At 45.4% G+C, this 23613-nt stretch overlaps 1 protein-coding gene across 4 annotated transcripts in view; it reads right to left on the bottom strand.

Moving 5' to 3' along the window:
• FHOD3 (formin homology 2 domain containing 3) overlaps positions 1-23613 on the bottom strand; it is a 450944-nt gene that overhangs the window by 382463 nt on the left and 44868 nt on the right. For all 4 annotated transcript variants that reach the window (XM_027576518.2, XM_027576519.2, XM_027576520.2 and 1 more), the window contains exon 2: positions 9847-9953. In XM_027576518.2, coding sequence (XP_027432319.1) covers positions 9847-9953 — 107 coding nt within the window. The remainder of the gene's footprint in view (positions 1-9846; positions 9954-23613) is intronic.

Below are 23613 nucleotides of genomic sequence, written 5' to 3'. Positions count from 1 at the left end.
GTCCACCAGAGAGCTTACGGGCCATTTATTCTCAAGAATGCCAATTTATACCATGAAAACAGGATGGGGGGGGCACGCCTGGGTGGCTCCAGACAGTTAAGCGTCTGCCTTTGGCTCAGGTCATGATTTCAGGGTCCCAGGATCAAACCCCACATGGGGCTCCCCACTCAGCGGGGAGCCTGCTTCTCCCTCTCCCCACCCGTGCTCACACTCTCTTGCACCCTCAAACTCTTTAGAGAAAACAGGATGGACCCTCCTCCCCAATTCTGCTCCTAGTGGGGCTTGTCCCACCCTATGCAGAGAAGGACTAAAGCACCCAGCAGTTGAGAGGACAGCTGGGAGAAAACAGGTGTCCTGGCTACCTAGGGGTAACAAAGGCTTTGGGATTTGGACAAAGGGAAGAGCCAGAGAATAAAGGTAAAATGGAGCCAGCCGACCAGCATAGCCGCAGATAACCTACGGGGTCTCTCAGTGGCTGAGCCCCCTCCCATCACTTTTCTGGCCACTCCTCTCCCCAGTCTGGCAGTGCTCTCCGGCTTCCGGGTTTTGGGGTGGTGCTGGAGGGAAAGGAACAAAATCTCACCAGGACACATGGCTGACATCATGATTACGAATTCACAGTAATCACTGCAACAGTTTTATTTATTCTTGAGACCCGGTAAGAGGGGAAAAATATGGCTTTTAAAAATGGCCTCTTCCTGATGTAATATATGGTGATTAACATAACAATAAAAAAATTAAAAAAAAAATAAAAAAAAATAAATGGCCTCTTCCAAAGGAGAAAGGAAAACCACTTGCAGAGGCCTACAAAATCATGCAGTGACCTCCAGCCCAGCAGCTGCTTATAAGCAGAAAATCTGCATTCACGATCCCTCCAGATCCCCACGAGCCCCTCCTTTATTCTTTTGTTCATCTGATTGTTTTACAATTGTTATGTGCAAGGCACTGGTCTCGAACTTCTCTCAAGTATACAACACTTGACCCATCTTCCCAAGTCTGGGATGCCTATAAACACAAACTGCAAAACTTTCTTTACACACAAAAATCTTTCTCTGGACAATCCAGATGTTGACCTTCCTTCAAGTCTTCTGATCATGCTAGAAAATTCTAAGTGCATGGACCTGAACTACTGAACAGACTGTGGGGTGTCCGGGGATGCGGAGGCAGGTAGTAGCCACAGGTGTATAGCAGAGATCAAGCTTGGAGCACTAACCTGAGAACCAACGAGTTAAGGCCAGACCCTAATGATGAGTAACAGCAAACCCTGAGTCCACAGACCCCAGGATTTTCTGTAACTCGTGCTATCAGCAGTTAGGAGTCAACTAAAGCATGTGGACAAAGAAGTACATGCTTTAGATGCCCGGATATGGGGGGGGGGGGGGGGGGGGTTGGGCGGAAAGTATGGAATGACCAGGGAAAAGGTTTCAGAACAGCTCAAGTTCTGGAAAAGTTCAAGAGCGCCGATTGATAGCCCTGCTTTTATCTTCAAGCAACTACAAAAATCGAATTTTGAGGAAGTGCTTGTTTTCCCACAGAATTCTCCAGTCCCACAGCGGGGGTGTGGTGTGATGCGGTTTAGGATCCCGGGCACCTGCACCAAAGCGAACCCCATCCTGGAGTGGCTGTCTTCTGTGCTTGCGCACTGAGGAAGGAGGCAATTGGTTGGTAATGCTAACCCCTAAGGGAGTTAAAAGACCACAGAAGGCCTATTTTGTAGTTTTATCACTTACAATTCCTCTGCTTCAACATTCGCCCTCCTTCCCCATCTGCCCCTGTACATGAAATCCTACAATGGAAGAAACCTGTGTGGCATCGGGGGCCATGGGCTATGGAAACCAACTGAGAGAAATCAGCCTCAGATCCCAGGAGTTCCAAGCAAAGGAGAGGACTGGCCTCAGCTGAGGGGAGTGGTGGTAAGTGGCAGCCAAGTCCACAGAAGGGGTCCTCCATCTCCCATCCCTGGTTCCTCCCACCTTCAACGTGGGTACAATTGCTGTGCCCATTTTGCAGATAAACACAATGCTAGTAGAAAGGAGATAAATTGCATCAAGTCACACAGCTGGTAGAAATAGACCCAGGCTGAAAGCAGAGTGACTCCATGGTCACCTGCATTATCCTGCCCATTGCTGGACACCTGCCTAACCTTCTCCAGGGCTTACAAAGGAGAGAGAGTCCGGGCATTCTTAGGGAACTGGGGTAACCTCAATACTAAAACCTAACAAAAATGACATACATTGGGGCACCTGGGTGGCTCAGATGGTTAAGCCTCTGCCTTCAGCTCAGGTTCTGATCCCAGGGTCCTGGGATCGAGCCCCACATCGGGCTCCCTGCTCAGCAGGAAGCCTGCTTCTCCCTCTCCCACTCCCCCTGCTTGTGTTCCCTGTCTCCGTCAAATAAAATCTTTAAAAAAAAGATACATTAGAAATTAAGATGCAATTTAAGACAATATTGGCTAACCAAATAAGATTTATTCTAATAATTAAAAAAGAATTGAAGTTCCAGGTTTCATTTAAATATATATCAAGGAGCACCTGGGTAGCTGAGGCGGTTAAGTGTCCAACTCTTGATTTCAGCTCAGGTTGTGATCATGAGATCAAGCCTTGCACAGGGCTCTGCGCTCAGCGAGGAGTCTGCTTCTCCTTCCCCCCTGCTCATGCTCTCTCAAATAAAGTCTTTAAAAAAAATAAAAGCTTTAAAAAAATTTTTTTAACAAATAGACTACTCTGGATGCAGAGATGGAATCCTCATTTTGAGGATGCTATAGCAGCTTTCCCAGTCCCAAGGAGGACTGCCTACATTTGAACTCCAACAAGAAACTTATTTTGGTTGAAGGTATCCCCTACCCACTACATGCCTTCTTGCCTTGATGTGATGCTGGAAGGTGAGCAGCCGTATTTGAACTGTGAGGAAGCATGAAAGATGGAAGCCACATCCTAAGGATGGCAAAGTAGAAAGAGGAAATAAGCCCAGGCCCCTAAGAGCATCTTGTCATCAACATACCATCCTTCAAATGGCCCTAATTATTTAATTAGATTTCATTTTTAAGAGAAGTTTTAGGGGCACCTGGGTGGCTCGGGTCATGATCTCAGGGTCGTGGATTCGAGCCCCGAACTCAGACTCCGCATTCAGCGGGGGAATCTGCTTGAAGATTCTCTGCCTCTCCCCCAGCTCGTGTGCTGGCATGCTCACTCTCTGTCTCCAAATCTTTTTAAATAAAGAGAAGTTTTCCTCCAAGGAATCACCCCAGCCTCTCTGGTCTTTGATGCTCGTCACCTGGGTCCCAGACCAACATTCCTCACCTGGCCACCTCACACCTTGAGTATGGTTCAAGGTAACCTGATTTGTATAATTGCTCTCTCCCCTTCCCCAAACTGGTCCCACTCCAGAACCTCGCTACTTTTCTAAAGTTGCTGTCTGTATACTAACCAATTAATGTCAGGTGCTCATTTTACCCTTGTCTTGCTGTAGTCAACTAGTTCCACAGCTCCCCCCTTCCACCGCAAGCTCCAATCCCCTCCGCCCCTGCTTTCTCCGCCACCAGGCTCAGGTGCTAGAGATCAGGGTGGGCCACATCAGACAGCTGCCTCCCTGTTCAAAGTTCTGTACACTCACACACACCCCTCCTGGTTACTGGACTTCCAAGAGGACTCGCCCTTCGCAGGTCAGGTCTCTTCTGACCCCTACCCCCACCTTAAAGCCCAGTGCCCACCCAAGCTCACCCACTCCCACTGGATGTCATCTTTGTCCAGTGACGCGATCCGCATTTGAAGGTAGAGCTTTTCCCTTCCCACTGTCCACTCAGCATGGGAGTGGATTCTCTCCTCGGATTTCCTACAGAACCATCTCCTTCCCAGGCAGCCCAAGAGGGCTTTAAAAAGCACCACTGCCTAGGCCCACCCCCAAGTTCTGATTTCATTGGTCTGAAGCTGAGCAGGAAGGGAAGTTGTTCAAGTTCCTCAGGTGGGTGTAGGACCCACTCCAACACTGAAAACCTAGGCTGTAAGTTCCCAACCAAAGAGCAGACCACCTGGGGAGCTTTTCAAGAGGTGAGAATCTGGGCCTCAGCCCACCCTCCTAAAGCAGGCGCCTAGAAGCCAGTATTTCTAGGCAGCTTTCTTCCAGGTTATTCGGAGGCAGCCCAGCACTGGCCCAGGGCTGGTGTGCAAGGTTTTAGGTGAGGAGGGGTTCCACAGCCTTCCATCAGATTCTCAGTTTTTTGCATCCCAAGAGGTCAAGTTTGAAGGAGTAAGTAGTTTTTCCTTCTTACTATTGGACAGAAAACCTCATCCAGTCACCTTTTTGTTCACTTCTAGACTAAGCAGCATTGAGAAGTCACCTACATTTTGAACCCAAATCTAACTTACTAAACCTGAAAATCCAAGCCATACACAAACAAAAACCCTGGACAAGTTGAAAGACTCTGGTTCAGGTGTGGATGAGAAGCAGTGAGCAGCTTTTCCTTACTCTCCTCCTAGGGGATGACCTTCAGCTCAGAGTACAGGCGTGTTGTCTGGGGCTCTTCTGGCAAGTCAGCGAAGGAGACAAAGGGTCTCCCGTCTTCTCAGTGGCCACCAGGCTCAAACTGCAGCCTACCAAGCCTGGCCGCTGGCCTGGGTGAGGGAGAAAACCGGCCCTTTTCAAACAAAAGGGGCCATCCTGGCAAGTTCAGGGCTCCGCTCTTTGCTGTTGAGCTCCCTCACCCACAAACTGTGCAGAAACCTCAGGGGTCCATGCCCCCCCCCACACACACACAGGGTTCCTCGGGGTTTATGAGCTACAGGCTGAGAAGCTAGGCATCTTAGAGCCAAACCAGGGCTCTCCACAAGCCCTTTGTACCCCTACGCACATCGACTGCAAAGCTGGAAGGCTGGGGGCACAAAGGCCCCTGCAGACCAGCTTCCTCACCTGCACTGGAGGGGACTTAGAGCCGGCCCATCGCACCGTCCACTCAGTGCAGGAGTTCACGCTCCCTTACACAACTTCCGGCAGCATTTTCAGGAATGGTCTTCCCAGGCTGCCCTGGAGGGCTTTAAAAAGCGGCACCGCCTGAGCCCACCCCCAAGTTCTGATTTCATTGGTCTGAAGCTGAGCGGGAAGGGAAGTTGTTAAAGTTCCTCAGGTGGGTGCAGTACTCTCCAACACTGAGAACCTAGGCTGTAGGTTTCTGACCAAACAGCACACCACCTGAGGAGCTTTTGAAGCGGCCAGGATCCCAGGCCCCACGCCAAACCTCCTGAAGCAGGTGCCTAGAAGCCAGCATTTCTAGGCAGCTTTATCCGGGGGTATTTGGCTCTAAGTACCTTCAAATGTTCAGCCCTTTCCAGCCCTGCCCGGCCTGAGCTGCAAGCCTCCCACTGGCAAGCTCTCCCGAACCCCCAGGGTTGCACCCGACTTCCCCACGCACACACAGCCCTGTGAGGAACAGCAGGGGGTGAGGAGGAGTTAGCAGCACCCCAGCCGATGAGGGGACTGCAAGAGAAGCAGCAACTGTCTTCAGAGCTGCCCCCGGGGCGCAGGTCTGAACAGAGCCAAACGCAGGGAAAGGTGAGTACCCTAAGTGACCGAGACAAAGGTAGGAGCACTTAGGGATGCACACCCCAAGTGCAACAACCACACTGATCCTCACCGCACCTTGCAGCTCTCAAGTGCTCCTCAAGCTCCTTGGAGCTCTACGGTGCTCCCCCCTCTACGGCCCCCTCACCCTTGCAAGGCCGCTATCCCCTCCAGGGCTAACCTCAAGCCCCACCTTCTCAGTGACAGGTCCCTGGCACTGGTTTTCTTTCGGAGGCAGTGGAGGTAGAAATGAGCAAAAAAGAGGCCTGGGCTCTCTGGCCCAGCTCTGCCCTGTGGGCAAGGATCCAGCCTTGGTTTCCTTAACTAAAAGAAATGAGATTTCAGAGTGCTTGGTCTGCATGGACCCCTCCAGGTCTAAAATCCGGTGATTCCCATTTCAGTGTATCTACTTCTCAAATGCTGACTGTAATTACAGTAAGGGCTATTCCTTTTGAGTTTGTATTATATGCTGGGAACTAGCTCACTGTTTTAGATACTATACGTCATTTCATTTTTCCTCCACAACAACCCAATGAGGATGCATTATGATTATCCCATTACTAGGAGACTGGGGTTCAGAGAGGCGCAGTAGCATCCCCATGGTCACACAGCCATGAGACTAACTGCAAAGACCATGTCCCTAACCACCAGGCCATGCTGCTCCCCACTGTGCTCTCCTCCAGTCCCAGAGACCTTGTTGGGATCCCTGCTGACACGGGGAGGTAAATGAAATTGAGTAGTATTGTCCTCATTTTATAAATAAATTTTATAATCTCCTATCAGAGATAAAGTGACTTGCACAAGGTCACACAATGAAGGGTCAGGAATAATCATCCAGAGGGTTCAAGGCTTCTGGTTCTGTGCACCATGCTGTGGTGGCTAATTTCCCTGGCCTTGGAAGGCAATAAATAGACCTGGCTCTGTTTTGGTAGCATAATAATTGCTTTGTCCTTCTACTTTTGAAGGTCTTTCTCCTCTTCTCTGATTAACTATAGCTTAAGTGATAATTCTAAACAAGGACTGAGTTAATTTTTAGTCTTGGCATAAAAGAGCAGGGCAATGGACAAGAACAAAGAAACTCCTCCAGCAAGGAAATTCTCTCAGAACACCCTGTACAAAAAAACACCACCATTTGCACATCGCCTGCCACATGTTGTCATCATATGGGCACAACTTTAGCAGATTTTTGCTATAATTCACCCAAAGAAATCAAGAAAAAAATGGTTTCATGTGTCCTTTTCATGACTCCAAAGGGCAATTCTTAACTAAAAAGAAATTATATTTTAACTCCCATTCGTGGGAGACAAGAGTTCTTAGGCACACAGACTTTGCCAAATGCCACCCTCCTAGGGGAGGACATGGGAGGGACACTTAATGCAAATGACACTGCAGATGTGTTCAGAGGCCTCCCACCTGTGAAGGAAGGCTCAGCCTACAGGCTGCTTCCAACCAGCTCCCAGTAAGTTGCCATATGCCGCCAGCGCTCAGTGGTGGTAGGTGACCCAGGGATAATGGAGGACCCGGCAAGGCCAAGGCATCATCATCCTGGCCTGTCTTCTGCAACCTAAGCCAGGGACACAGGGGCCTTCCCACCAGTGGTCAATAGGGTAGCTTCTTCATACTCTTCCAGACAAAAAGGAGTGTCATCCTGAGTACATTCCAAAGGACAAGGTGGGGAGGTCACCACAAACCGGGACTTTTGCAAACACATAAAGCTCCCTCTGGGCTGAGTTTGGGGCCTGCCTGTCAAAAGCACAGCTACCCAGCATGGTCTGGGACCTTCTCCTGTTGACACTTTCCCACATATGAGTCCTGCCTTCTCATCTTGCCATAATCCATCTTAGGTGTAGGGTGCAGAAATGGGGTCAAGGTTGTACCTATCAGATGGACCCATGGCAGGTGATGATTCGCAAGGGAACAGAGTGAGAAAGTAAGCCCCAGGATCTCCTCTGGGGAGCTTGCAGCAGGGTTCCTGGCTCTTGAGGCATGGCCGCAGGGACTACCAGCACCTGGATGCTGATGCTGACGGTGCCAGATGATGGCAGCAAATGCGTCCTCCCTGGAGCCACCATGCAGCGTGCTTGAGTGCTACTGGAACCAAATCCAGTGTTTTAGCCTGGGGCTGAAGATGTCCTTGCATGAACCAACCTTACGTCACCAAAGGTGCCAATGTACTTCCTGAGTAAACCTGAAATGCCTTTGCCCAGAAGCTCCTGGGAGGATCAGGGGAGTACAGACTTGGAATCGGGTCCACCTGCGTTCAAACTTGGCTCTACCATCTACTGGCTCTCTCTCCCTGGAAGTGTAATTTAATTCCTGACCCTCAGTTGTTTCAGATGAGAAACAGAAACAATGAAATCCAGTCACATGACTGTTAAGAGAATGAACTATTAAATAAACAGATCGTGAATAACGTGCCTGGTATCGTGGTTGGCATAACGGGCGTTCCATAAATGTTACTTTCTTCCCCGCTTTAATTTTCTTTTTTAGAGAAAGTGTGCACATGCTTGGGGGCGGGGGGCAGAGGGAGAGAGAGAATCCTAAATAGACTCCATGCCTGGCACTGAGCCCGATGCAGGGCTCAATCCCAGGACCCTGAGATCATGACTTGACCCGAGATCAAGAGCCAGATGCTTAACTGACTGTGCCACCCAGGTGCCCCTTTCTTCCCTACTCTTAACTCCAACTGCTGTCTAATGTAGTGATGCTTTTTTCCCCCTAGGCTCCCATCTCCAAATCATTTGAATTTTGATAAGAAAAAAATCAAACAGGGCATGGTCTTCAACTATAATACCAGTAGAGACATTTTTCAGGTTGATAATAATCTACTCATAACACACCTGGTATATGTTTAATCAATGAGCCATGAAGTCATCCAATTAAACTGTCATCTAGCCTGAATTCTTGCATCTTATATAAAGGGATGTCATTGTCAAATACTCAGTAAAAACTATAGCAATGGAATGTTCCTAAGTCTATCAATCTAATAATTTTTTTTTAATAATGATGAGTAGAATCTGGTGTGACATAATAATGAGTGTGTGTATAGCCTATGGTACTTTCTAGGGTCTGTTCCCATTGGGTCCTCAGAAAACCTTGTTGGTTCCTACGAAGGATCTTGGCCTTAGTGCTCATGGTCATGTTATTCAGGAATCCATTCTGGGGTCCTGCCATTTACTTGACTACCAATATTCAGTAAGTACCTATAATGTGTTGAGAAAATGCTAGATGATAGATATTCAGACAAGCCCAGTACGACCTAGTAGAGCTCTAACAGCAGACAACTGAGGGAGGGGACAATTAAAGGGGAAACACCATAAACTGTGGCAGGTATAGGGAAAACCCAGCATATCATCGTAAATACTAGAGTCAGGTAGAAAACTAACACTAAGAAGGTTTCCATTGTCCCTCATTTTTGAGCCATTCATGAAGAATCAGCATTCCCAGATAAGATTCATCTGGCTGTAATCTATTTTTAATTCAGGCAAGATAGCTTCAAAGCAACTTTTGGGGAGGTCCTCGAACACCAGATTAAGACAGCTAAGCTTTATTTGGAAAGCAACAGGGAATCTCTGAAGGTTTCTAAGGAGGAAAGTGATGAAATCAGAGATATACTTGGTTCTGAATGGATGAGGACCGAAAAGAAGGCAGGGGGGCCCCCAATCAAGAAGCTATTTCAATAACCTAATAAATAAAGGAAGAGCTGACCATATGTTTATATGTGATTTATATGTGATTTGACTTTCTGCACACCTGTCTGATTTTTTATGTCTATAGCTTTATTCAGATTCACAGCAATCAGAAGTATTAAGCAATTCTCTATGTAGTCTAAAAGTAACTTAATGTTAATTAACACCATCACAAATCATTTTCTCCACTGTTGTGAGTTCAAAAGATGATATAGCATAAAATAATCTACTAGGACATCTGCCAAGGAAATGAAATATCCAGGAAGTTATCAGTAAAAACAATGCTTAAGATAGTTGTCAAACTACTAAAATCTATTAAATATTAATTATATTTGGTTTAAAAAAAAAGGTCAATATAATGTGCTTAATTAAACCATACCAGAAATTTTCCTGCCCCTGAGTGGCCTTGTCAAGAAAAATTACCCCAAAATGCAAAAGAGTTTGCAATTACTACCGGTCAGTCACTTGCATCTCCCCTCTCTTGTGTGACTGTGAATGTAGAGGTCAAAGCTACGGTGGTCTCTTCTGAGTATTTTAAGGCCTTAATGTACCCCCATATCTTAGAAGGTTGGGACTAGTCAGCAGGGACAACAGTTGCTCTTACCCAGCATCATCCTGGAAGCCTTCCAACTCGTCCCGTTGCTCTGCCAGGGTGGCCTCCAAGTCCAGGTAGGCGCCATTGTGTGAGAGCTGCAGCGTGCAGTCATCGAGCTGCAAGAGAAAGAGCCTTTAAGCCCAGCCTGCTCCTGGGATGTGGACTTTGGATGGAGAAATTAGTTCATGTTGCCCTCAGGTGTTTTTTTAAATCAAGCATGATTCTGAAATTCAAATCGTAACTGGAAGAGGTAGCGGGTTCACACAAATAAATTGCGAGCACACGACATAGTGAGCAGCCAGCAGTGACACCTATGAAGGGAGTGGCATTGACAGGGCCCAGGAGACGGACAGGGGAGGAGAAGGAGCCCTTTGGTGCCAGTGCCACTTTCCACTCTGAGGGCCCCAGGAATACGCCATGGAGGATTTGGGGAGTGGAAACCAAAAATCACAATGTCGATGTGACCATAGATTAAGAGTCACCGAGTTTAAAAGGCAAATCTGGTGGGGAGAACCATGCCCTTTCCTTTGATTCAGTGAGAAGCCTACTCCTTCAGATTCTATGGTCAAACCTGGCACGTGACAATGAGTAGTTGCTCAATAGACATTTTACAGTTGAACTAAAAGAAACGTTCTCCATCTGAATGGCACCATATGCAAATTACAACGTACCAAAGAAGACATTAGGTCTCTTTGTTACTAGTCGTATTTTTTTAAAAAATTATTTAACACTTACATGTTGTTAATTATGCCCCATGCATAATTCTAAGCGTTTTACATGTGTTACATCATTTGATTCTCACACAAACCCTACTAACTTCTATTGCTCTCCCCATTTTACAAAGAGGAAATGAAGGCACGGGGAAAGACTAAGTTACTTGCCCAGTGTCACTTCTGGGAAATGGCAGAGCTGGGATTTGGATGCTGGTAGTTTGAATCGAGGTCATGCTCTCAATCACTACGCCACTCTGCATCCTCTCTACGGCCACAAACCTACAAAGGGCTTGAAAATATCATGTTTGCAAAATGCAGTATGTGTCATCCTAGTGTTCTGGTGTGGCCAAGGCCATGCCACATGTTTGCCAACCCCGTTCCCTTTTCCTCCTGGGCCCTAAGGGCACATATCCCAGCCTTACAGTGGGGCTAATGGCCATGTAACTGAGGGCTGACCAATGGAATATTAGTGAAAGTGAAAAAGGCTCCCAGCAGGCCTGGCCTCAACACCCCTGCACACCCATCCGCCCTTCTCCTGCCTCTCCTACAGCCTGAGGCAGGGAAGCCAGAGGCTGGATGCAGAAGAGCCAAACGAGGACTCCAAAGTCTGGAAACCAGAAACCAGCAGAGCCCTGGATAGGAGGAGCTCTCGTTCCTGAATCACTGCGTGGCAGAGAGCATTCCATTGCCCGGCGTCCACTACCCGCCCTGGCTGGTGACAAGAGCACAAGGCATGAGCCTTTGCTGTGGTAAATTGTTAGGATTGTGAGGTTGTTACAGCAACCAGCATTCCATGACATTTAAAATGATAATACACTTAAAAGTACAGGAAAATAACTTTACTAAAGATTAACAGTATGAGGAAATCCAACTTCATGCTTGATTTCTTGGGCCATAAGGGTGGTTCTTAGTAGTCACCTACCTGATGAGTTAAGGCTCTTATTCCAAAATGACAGAAGATTGGGGGAAAGTGAAGGCAAATATTTAGCTCCTTTAAAACGTCTAGATAAATGCCTGATAATCCTCCCAATTATAAGTGAGAGTTCAAACAAGGACTTAGTCCCTTTTGATGGAAAAGCTTTGCTTATTATCCCCAAAAAGAGAAATATAGATTGTCGACTTGTCTAGAATTGGCATCTATAACAGCCTGCTAATTCTGGTAGAAACCCCGCAGCCCCTGTTTCTAGTTATCCTCAACAGAATGAAAGGAATTTGGTTTTTTTTTTTTATTACTTGTAAGAAATACCTAGCTAAATCATTTGAAGGGGTTAATCCCATTTGATTCACTTGTTTTATTTCTCTCATAACAAACCGCTCCTCTTAGCTACTAAAGGCACACTGGTGAGGCTCAGCGTTCTTGACTGGCATTTTACAGATGGATCATCTCATCTGAGAAAGCATTTAAACCCAAGGATCCAATTGGCCAAACTCACTGTACTGTGGTGTGAGAGGTGCACCCCGAGTTCGGGGGGGAACATGCAGGGGAGCTGCCTCCCCCAGCCTGCGGAAGCAGCCGACAGGAAGGATTTCCTGCAGAAGGCATCTCCTGGGCCAAGGGTCTCCTGTGGACTGAAATCAGACTTGATTGCTCCTAGATGGAAAATTCCATTAGAAACTGGACCTGTTAACATGTACACTAAACCGTGTGTAGAGTTTCAATCAGCGCAGCTCAGGCCTGCTTTGACCCCCTGCTGAGGTTGTTAACCAAGAAAACTGACTTGATCTGTCTTGTTGATAGTACTAACACTTTTGCTTCTTTTGCATCCCACTTATAATCCACAGACCAGAAGATGGGGATAATGAAAGCCCTGTAAGCCGTAACAGTTCCTTTTGCCTCAGCCCCTGGAAACGTGTGAGCCCAGAGAAAGAGGCTTTTGGATAAAGAGTTTCTGCTTCTCCTCCAGGGGGCCTGAGTCATTCCAAGGCTGGGGTCCACACTCAGGCCAGACAGAGAGAACCAAGTCGGAGAGGAAGTGTTGCTGTGGGCGTGGGGAGAGGCAGAATGTGCACGTGTCTGTGGTATAAGTACTCCTGTGAAGGCCCATTTCAAGCTACCAAAGTGAAGTCACTGAGTGTGGAGTTGGAAAAAGAGACACAGAAGCCCCCCAGTATATAGTGTTTTCACCATAACTTATTTAATTGTATGTTTATATAATTTACTTTTCAATAATGGCTACATTCAACAACTAGCTCATACAATTTCCCAAGAATTGACCCGTCAGCCCCCTCCAGCCACCCGGGCCAGCTCCAGCACACAATTTCTGGCCTTCCCACGTCATTCACTGGAGGCACCCAAAGTGGAGACAGCAGGAAGCAGATAAGAGGCTGAGGACCCCATCCCGGCTCTCCATCCTCACCACCCCACCGAGCCCTCTGGTTTTCTCCTTAGCTGGGGCAGAGGTAGGGCTCTCTGGTCACCAGGAGATATAGCCTTGCTCTTATTGGCAACTGTGACCAGTTTGCCCATCATCTTCATCCCATACCTTCTGCTTTATTCTCAGGAGCCTGAGATGAATATGAATATCCGGTTTTCCTCAACATTCACCAAGTATCTGCCTCAGCACACTCCCAGCCAGCCTGGAACCACAACAGAACACCCCACAGTCTCCCTGGCCTCCAACAACAGAATCCCAAAAGCTTAGCAGAACTGCCTGTTCTCATCATTCCTCTCTTCACATTCAGGGCATCATTACTACCCTTTCCATAGCTCAATTTTAACAAAATTATATGTCAGGCACGGGCTGGGCACCAAGGAACACATAGAGGCTTCCTTCCCTCAAAGATCATTTTATTGAGTAAATATAACACACAAACAGAACACAGAAGAGAATTAAAAGCCATTTAAACCTACTGTTACAATGTGTGGAAGTTCATCCTCAGTCGTATTCCTTCCCTATAATTAGCAGCCACAGGCTCCCGGGACCCAAGCATCCTCCGTAAAAATGCCCCAGTCCTCTTTTCCAGAAGAAAGGCCACCATTCCTTCCTAAGCCGGCGTCACAACCCTGCTCCCCTAATTAACTGATGGGCAATCTGTACTAGTGTTAGTTAACCAAAACAGGGGAGATGAATATGTGCCTCTTAATCTGTCATGAAGTGTGTGTGTCGTCCTCACAGTAGAGCTACAGGTCAGGGTCAAGGTCAGACGTCGCAGCCTTTAGCGAGCCGGGACACGTGAGCACCACGGGGGTCCCAACGCACACTGCCCGCTCCACTCACCACCCAAGCCCCAACTCATCCGTACACCCGAGGCACAGGAGATTAATATTTAAACCATCACATGGGCCAAGGAGTCAGAATAAAGGGCTTCTTTGCTGGACTGACACATTGAAACCGTGAAATCCCCTAAAGGAGGGTCAGCTTTAGGTATCACTTTAAAAGCAAATTGGTGAGTACACTCAATGAATTCTTCAATCTTGTCAGGGATACCTGTTGTAAAAGAACCCACCGATGTGAATAAGCAGTGAGTCAAGTCCCAACCTGGCTGTTCTGAAGATTCACACAGAACTATCCAAACTTTGCTTCCACAGTGGGGGACGCAGACACCTCCCTGCCAGACCAGCGCCTGACAGGCAACCTCAGTTCCTACTTCCACCGAGGCAACCTGATCCCCTCCCTTGGCCGCTCATGTCAACCGTCTTCCTGAATGACTTAAGGGTCCTGGAATTTCCTGACTCCGACAATTTTCATGTCAGCCCTGATCCCCTGGCAGCTTGTTCCCCACACTCCTTTCTTGGCTTTCGGTGCAGTGGCCAGGTCACTGCCGGGCACTGCAGGACATAAGACAAAGCAGGGAGCCCTGTGGGAAGATACTGTTACAGGGCTGTTCCAGAAGTGCGGCGGGCAAGGAAGTCTAGTGGCAGTGACACTGGCGTGGCAGGGAGACCTCAGCTGCTGGCTGTGAACGTGTGGCCAGGATTCGGTGAGGGGGCGGGGTGCTCAGGAGGGGCTCAGCCACAGAGCCACAGGAGGGATCCTTCCAAACACCCTGGAACTATGTGTCACCCCACATTCACACACCATTAAAGCAGGCCCTCTGCCCCTTGCAGGCAGGTTGCACAAGGCCACTCTTGGGTTCTCTTGCCTGTTCCCACAAAGACAGGGCATTCAAAAAGAAAAGGCAGACTCACCATCCTGGGGGAAAAAAAAATCTAAAACAAGGCTGATGTCACGTCTCGATTTGTATATTCTTTTCTTTCCTTAATCCAGTGAAGTGGCATGTTCCTGCGGTGGTTCAATGATTACCTCCGTTTGGCAAGTGGTCCACAGTGATCCTTAGTTTAGGCAATAAAATAGAATTGCATGGAACCATTCTATAAATAGACACAAGGGCTATCCTTTAAGCTAATTTTGGTAATAGTTCAGAAGTAGAAACACATAGGCTGATTTTCAAGAGAAGAAAAATAAAAGCTAAAATATCATTTGCTGATGTCATTTAATCGGTTCCTCCCATCCTCATACCCACATGGCTTGCAGTATGATTCTGTGGCTCCTTCCATCAAGAGGTGGATTCTTTCTCTGCTCTTAGAATCCAGGTTGGCCCATGTATTGCTTTGGCCAACTCAGCAACACGTGTGACATCGTAGAGACTTGAAAGATACTTGTTCCCCTAGGGCTGTCCTCTCTTACTGCTCCTGGAACTCTGCCAGCACATGAAGAAGCCAGGGACAGCCAGCCTCTGGGATGTCTGTTTGTTCCTGCTGCCTTTGCGACATCCTGCCAACTGCCTCACACTAAGTGAGGCCAACATGGATCATCGAGCCTCCAGATGACCCACCAGCTGATGACAGACACAAGAGAGTCCAGCAGATGTCAGCCAAACTGGCCCAAACCAGAAGAACCACCCAGTACACCCATAGGACTTATGAGCAACCTCTTACGAATGTTGCTTTAGGTCCATTTCCCCCTTGCAGGGCCTGCCACCTCACCCCACCACAGACACGCAGCCCCCAGGGAATGCAACTTCACACTTAGTGTGCTGGATCGGTGATGGGTGACAGGCTCCCATCCCCAAGGTGCCCGCTGAACACACCATGACACTGCTAGCTCAGCACAGGAATGCCACCACAATGCCCGGCCCTCAGAGACCACAGAGCAGACATGTCCTTCCCGTAGCCCCCACCAGGGACAGAGGACAACAGCAGATGCTGGGCAGAAAGGCTGGGAACATCAAGGAGTGGGCGAGTAGTCAGCTGAGACTCCCTCCCAGGGAGGTAAGGAGGCAGCAGAAGGCAAAACAATACATGAGTTGTGGTTCGGAGCCCTTAGAGCACGTTCCATCGTCCCATTGTACAAAACGCACATTCAAAGATAAAAGTATGGAGATTCTCAAGATAGCATCTGCAAGCACAGGGCTCTTCGGACTGCACTGGTCACACACCCACAAAGCCGGCCCCGCTACTGGCTCAGAAACAAAGCATGGCTGTGGGTCCCCTCTCTCTCCAGGGCAGCCTGATGGGGGGCTCCCTGGGTACCCCCCTTTCAGGCTCATCCCAGCTCTAAGATCAGTAGAAAGGCAGTCAGCACATTTCCATTCATCAGGTCTAAGAACACTACACCTGTTTCCCCCTCAAATGGGGCTTCTGTTGCTTGGCAGTCATGAAGCTTGTGGCTTCTTTAAACTTTGTCGTTCCTTCTAAAAGCAGCAGAGACAAGGAACTAGACACAGGTGAGGGCAAAAAAATAAATAAAGTTAGGAAAGAGAGCTTTCCAATAAACAGTGCCACAAGGTCCATCCACAATTTCTTAACACCTGCACAAAACCCGGGCTCAGCCATTCAAGCATCTACGGGCTGTGGTTGCCCCGTAACCCACACAGACCACTGCAGAGGGACGAGATGCACGGAGGGCACGCGTGTCATGGCTGCCCTCTACCATTTCCTAAGATGGATAGTGAAGATGTGGCAGGTGTTTCATACAAACCTTTCACATTTATTCCTTTGTATATATAATACATTTCATAATAAAAAATAGTTTCATATATTGGTCCATTTTCTTAGAGAAAAACCAGATGAAACTGATTTTACATGATATCACAAGAAAATAGGTCCTATTGGCTAACCCCAACAAATCTTATTCAAACTTTTAAATCCTTAGGTGCCCATTTAGCTTCTTTGGAACAACAAATGCATCACAGGTACTTTATTTCTTTTTTTAAGATTTTATTTATTTGAGGGATAGAGCAAGAGAAAGAGCACACAAGGGGAGGGAGGGCCAGAGGGAGAAGCAAACTCCCTGCTGAGCAGGGAGCCCGATGTGGGGGGCTCGATCCCAGGACCTGATATCATGACCTGAGCCGAAGGCAGACCCTTAACCGACTGAGCCACCCAGGTACTCCCATCACAGGTACTTTAGTAAATGTTTTAGGGTAAAGTACGAGAATATTTTTGAAGATCCAGCATATATGGGTTACAAAATAATATGAATGTATTTACTTCGAAAGAGGCTGGATTTTACTTCCTCGGAAACCTTTAGTAAGTTATGTTATTTGTGACCACCAACTTCAGCGAGAGAAGCAATGTCCTGAAATTGATTGAGGCAGTTTCCAGATTTCTATTTAAGTCAACAAAACCATACAGCTCACCAACCAAAGGTCAGGGCTCCTGCCAAAGTCTACAAGAAAGACAAAGGCAAGATTTCTCCCATTAAGAGCTTAAGCCGAGGGGATGTGATAATCTGGCAAATATTTGAATTATTTTAAAAGACTTTTTTATCATTAAATAAATAACCAAGAATGCATAATCCTCTCTCTTAAAGAGGCTGGAATATTTACTTATGTTTACAGGTAACTTTTTCCATTTTCTATTTCCCTTCAATTTGAAAAACAGTATCAGCACTAAATTTCACGATTATATCTGATCCATTACAGTCATCCATTCCTTCATACAGGTTAACAATCCTTTCCTGTGCTCATTCCCTGTGCCAGGCACTGTGCCATGTCCTAGGGAGCTGACCATGATCAGGACAGCCCAGGGAGCACTCACAGCTGTAGACGGGGCTGATCCCCCAAACAGCTGGTCAGAGTTCAGGGAAATGAGGACAATGAGCTTGTCACCTTTGTTGTATCTGTTCTTGTTTTCATTGCGGGACAGGTTTGGGCAGCAGGGAGCTAAAGGATGCAAATCCCTGCCAGGGAAGGAGTGTGAGTGGTCGAGACACTGAAAGAAGGAAGCCAAGGGCTCTGGAAGAGGAGACTTCCTGGCCACAGGAGAGTTTAGGCTTGATTCTAGGGCAACAGAAAGCCATGAAACAGTTGTAAAGGGTTGCACGCAGGACCCAGCTTTACAGTGTGGGGATGGAAGGAGAAGACAAATGAAGATGCTAATGCAGGAACTAGGGGAGATCTGAAGGGGGTTTGGACAATGGTGGAAGCTTGAAAAAAGAGGCAGAGGGCTGATTCAGGGAAAGACAGGGGAAGGGTGAAGGAAAAGCCCAGGCCGACACGGGGATTGATCAGATGCAGCGGTACCCAACAGAGAGAAGCAAAATCTTGAGTTTCCTGTTTGAGCAAATTAATATCTTTCAGTGAGACGTTTTACAAACGTGAGAAACAGAAGACGGACAGCTCTTGGGGGCAGGGAGCCAGAATAGAATTGGGGTTTTTGTAGTTCACATGTTACATCTAAAACAAGTGGAGATGCTGAGTAGAGAAATTGATTTGGGGGGTTCGAGCATAAATACAAAACATGGTAGTTGAAATCTCACAAAACGTACTGGTGTACCTAAAGACAACAGCTAACTTTTTGTATCTTGAAGATCTGGAATGAGATCCCCTTTTTCATTCCTGATATAGCTGATTAATGCTTTCTCCTTTTTTTCCTCACAGTTTAGGGAAGGTCCCCTCATTCGTTTATTAGTTTTTTCAAAGAAAAAAACTTTTGATTATATTGCTTTTCACCATTTTGTCTTTTTATCTCATTAATTTCCTTACTTCTACATTCTTTATGTTTAACATGCTGCTTTTTTTCTAGCATCTAAAATCTTACAATTTTCAGTCTTTCCTCTTTTCAATTATGTGCATTTAGACTATAATTTTCTTCTGTCGGGATTAGCTACAGCCCACAATATCTGATATGCCATATTTCATATTTTTATTATCTTCAGTCCACAATATTTCCTAAATTCCACTGGGATTTCTTCTTTGATCCATGGGTTACTTAGAATTGTGTTATATAGTTCCCAAATATTTGAGGATCTTCAAGTAGGGGCACGTGGGTGGCTCAGTCGGTTAAACGTCTGCCTTCGGCTCAGGTCATGATCTCAGGGTCCTGGGATTGAGCCCCACATCGGGCTCCCTGCTCAGTGGGGAGCCTGCTTCTCCCTCTACCTCTGTCCCTCCCTCTGCTTGTGCTCTCTCGTTCTCTCTCTCTCAAATAAATAAATAAATAAAACCTTTAAAAAAAGATCTTCAAGTATCTTTTTTATTGTTGCTTTCCAGCTTAATTTCTCTGTAGTCAGAAAACACACTCTGTATGATTTCAATTCTTTGAAATTTCAAATACCTAGGGCCCGGTAAATGGAATGGACATGTCCTCAAGAGCCACAGTGTTAAGTGGGATTCTCAGATTTCTATTCTCACTGCTTTTAATAACCAGCTCGTTCTATAGAGAGGCATATTAATTTCCCACTACAGCTGTGAATTTTCTTTTTCCTTTTAATTTGGTCAATATCTAATTGAATTGATTGATATTTCCTAGTGGCCTCTCTTAGCAGTATGAGATTCCCTCCTTATCTCCAGTAATGTTACTGACCTTAAACATGACGTCATCTGTTGCTAGGACAACCAGACCACTTTCGTTAGGTTAGCACCACATGGTTTACCGTCTTCCCCGTCTTTCACTTACAATATTTGGGGCCCATATGTGTAAGATGTGTCTCTTTTAAGTAGAACATAGTTTAGGCTTTTTTAATGCAACCTGATGATCTCAGTTTTTTAATACAAGCATTTAATCAAAGTCTGTTAACCTACAGTGATCACTGATATCTAGGTTTAAATCTACATATCCTAGTTTCCTTTTTCCTCCTTTTTGCCATCTTTTGAATTAATCTACTATTCTTTATTACTCCATATATCCTTTGTATTTCCTTTCTATTATTCTATTTACCCTTAGCTACCCACTCTCATTAATTCTTTTAGTAATTTACCCTACAGATAATTACATGGCTTCCTGGGTCAGAAGAACCTACTAAAAATGAGCATTATCACTTCCCAGACAATTTAAGGGCACTCACTAGACCATTTTAATATGGTCTATACCTTTTGTATTTTGAACCCCGTGACATAGTATTGTTTTGAGCAGTCAGTATTCATTTAAATTTATCCACATATTTACCTTTTCTCTTGCATTTCATTCCTTCCTGCATTTCTGTGCTGCTATTTGTGATAATTTCCTTCTGCCTGAAGAAATCTCTCTAGTATTTCTTCAGTGAGAGTATACTGGCAACAGATTTCTTCAGTTCCTATTTTCTGCAAACAGCTTTACTTTACCTCCATTCTTTGGGTAACTGCTTTATTGAGATATAATTCATATATCCTATAACTCACTCATTTAGAGTGTACCATTCCCTGGCTTGTAGTATATTCACAGAGTTGTGCCTCCATCACAACAATCGATTTTAAAATATCCCCATCGCCCAAAAAAGAAACCACATATCCATTAGCTGTAACTCCTCGTTCCCACAATCACACCCCGACTAGCCCCCAGAAACCACTAATCTACTTTTTGTCTTGAAAGATTTGCCTATTCTAGACATTTCACACAAATGGAATCACACAATATGTAGTCTTTTGTGGCTGGCTTTTTCCACTTAGTGTAAAGTTTTCAAGGTTCATCCATATTATAGTATTTATCAGTACTTCATTCCCTTTATTGCTAAATAATATTCCATTGTATGGATATAGCAAATTTGATTTATCCATTCTTCAGTTGATAGACATTGGATTGTTTCCACCTCTTGGCTACTATGAATTACTGTGAACATTTCTGTATAACTTTTTATATAGACATATATTTTCTCTTGGGTACAATTTTTAAGAAATTGCCAAACTGTTTTCCAAACAGGCTACACCATTTTACATTCTCACCAGCGATGCATGAAGGTTCCAATTGGCCCATAACTCCACCAACACTTGTTTGCTTTTAGATTATAGCCATCATAATGAATGTGAAGTGGTATCTTGTGGTTTTGATTTGCATTTCCCTGATGGTTAACGACTGTGAGCATCTTTTCATGTATTTATTATTGGTCATTTGGGGACCTTCTATGGAGAAAAGGCCTATTCAAATCCTTCACCCCTTTTTATTGGGGTTATTTGCCTTTTTGTTGTTGAGTTATATATTCTGGATACAAGTCCTTTTTTGGATATGTGATTTGTAAATATTCTCCCAATCTATGGGTTGTTCTTTTCACTTTCTCAATGTTGTCCTTTGAAACACAAATGCTTTTAATTTTGGTAAAATACAATTTACCTATTTTTTCTTTTGTTGTTTGTACTTTTGGTACCATATCACCCTCACTTTGAAAGATATTTTTGGAGGATACAGAATTCTACATTAGCAGTTATCTTCCTGGAGTACTCACCAAACTGTGACCCCACGGAGCTCTAGCTCACATCAGCTCAGTTGAAACATTAACTGTCAATCTTACTGTTGTTCTTTTAAAGAGAATCTATTTTTCTCCGGCTGCATTTAATGTTGTCTTTGTCTCAATTTCCAATAGTTTTACTACGAAGTGCTTATGTGTGGTTTACCTAGTATTTATCTTGCCTGATAAATAGCACTTCTTGAACTTGTGGTTTGCCATCATTTTTTGGTCTTGGAAAATCTTCACCAGTATCTCTTTAAATATTGTTGCTTCCATCCCATTTTCCTTCTCCCATTCTGGGACTCTAATACGTGTATTTTAGACACATGTACCATATGCCTATTATGCTCTTTTTTGCATTTTTCCATTTTGGATCCCCATAAATTGGTCTTCACGTCTTCTACTGACCTATATGCCAGATCATTTAATTTCTCTTCATCTGTATCTAATTTTCAGTCGAACCCATCTACTCCATTCTTAATATTTGCATTTTTCATTTCTACAATTTCTATTTGCTTCTTTATATTATATTCCCCCCACTTGTTTTGTTAAAATTCTCCATCTTGCCTATTTTTTTGAATGTATCATAATTGTTTTAATGATCAAGTCTGGTAACTCTAGTATCTACATCACATATAGATATTTCTATGATCCAAGTCTCTGGATATACGATATATATTTTATCGACTACAATCATTGTTTATGAAGAAATTTCAAGGCTTTGGGTGGATATCCTTCTCCAGAGAGGATTTTCCTTGGCATCCGGCAAGCTGTAGGAGTACATCCCATAATCCAATCAAGGATTGAGCTCTCTCAGAACTGTGTTTCTGTCTTTGCAGACCTAATCTCTTTTCAGTTAACCCTTACTTCCAGGTATAATCTTGAGGGGTCTCACCTGAATGCACAGAGTGTTTATTAAGATCCGTCTACCTTGGTGAGCTATGAGCTCTGTTTTCTTCTCCCCAGCGCTATGAAACTGCATAACGGCCTTCCCTGACTTCTCAGCCTCTTCACATTCACTTTCTGCTTGCCTTCACAGTCTCTGCACCTGCCATTGAGGAACTGGTGAGTCCATCAAGGTGAAAAACAACTTAGGATGTCAGGCTCATTGACTCTGACCTCAATGACTCTCCCTGGACTTGGCTTCCTAGGGAGCGTCTCTGGTGCCTTCTAGGAGATATTTTTTGTACTCTGTTAACCTTACCTGGTTGTCCGGGATAGAAGTATTGGTCTGCCACAAGCTAGTTATTACAGTGAGAAGCAGAAGCCCAAACATCTAACTTTTAGTTGTCAAAAACATTTCCTATTCACTTGACACAAATTCAGAGGAATTATTTAATCCTCACACAAGCTATGGGGAAGGGACTATTATTATTAACACCTGATCATCGACATAAACCCATGGAGCACGGGTTCCCAGAAAACAAACAGCTCCATCGAGATCACCAAAATTAGTGGCAACTAAACCCAGACAGCCTGATTCTGAGCTTCTGTCTTTAGCTACAAGAAAGTATAGAATGAGTTGGAAAGAAAGGGCAAGAGTAAGCCCTCGGAAGTCCGACATTTTAGAGACTGAGTCAAAGACAAGGGACACTGAGAAGGAGCAGCAGAGGGAGGAAGAGGAAACCCAGAGGGCCGTCCCATCAGCCAAGGGAGGAGAGGGATTCAAGTAGAACATGGTCACAGACTGTAACAACTGCCATCTGAAAGATAACTAAGCCTAGCGTTATCAGCTGCTCATCCCTTTGAACAATAAAAATTCTTTTGCCAAGACACCAGCACATCCAATCCTCACATCCACACTCCCACCAACATGCCCTGAGCAAACCCTGCGTCCCAGGTGGACCATGCTAATTTGGCCTGCCAGACTGAGGCAGTGCAAAACACTCCTGACTAGCTGAACCACATAACCAAATGCACGCAGTTAAAATGGAGCCCTTTTTAATTACAGAAACCATGCAAATATGCTTGCTTGCACTGATTCTCCTTAAAATCTGCAAAACACCTACATAAAATTTACAAGGGAATTTTAACTTATGATTGCTTTATTCTTCAAAATTTATTCACATTCATTGAAAGAAAAATATCATAACGTATAACACAAAGATACTTGTCAACACACCAGAAGGCTTTGGGTATTATAATCAGAAGGAAGAGTTGAGGAAATGAGGACCAAGAGAAGGTGGAGGGAAGGAGCACATGACATCACTAATGTGAGCCACCAAACAGATCCACTAAGAAAGAGAATTATGCCTAGAGTCATCCAGGCCTGCCATAAAATTCATAAGGCCCCAGTGCAAACTGAAATGTGGGTCCCCATGCTCAAAAGGCAGGAAAAACACTTTTTCCTTTCTCAGCAGTCCCTCTTTCAACCTGTCATGGTGTGATGTTTTGTTGTTGTTTTTTTAATCTTCTATTTACTATAGCACTTCCTTGGGCTCAGGGACACTTAATGGGCAGTGAAGACCCTCACCGGCACC

This window comes from Zalophus californianus, chromosome 14, assembly GCF_009762305.2.
Source record: "Zalophus californianus isolate mZalCal1 chromosome 14, mZalCal1.pri.v2, whole genome shotgun sequence".
NCBI classification, from domain to species: domain Eukaryota; kingdom Metazoa; phylum Chordata; class Mammalia; order Carnivora; family Otariidae; genus Zalophus; species Zalophus californianus.
The sequence above is the reverse complement of the archived record's forward strand: the minus strand, read 5'-3'. Positions and strand labels throughout refer to the sequence as shown.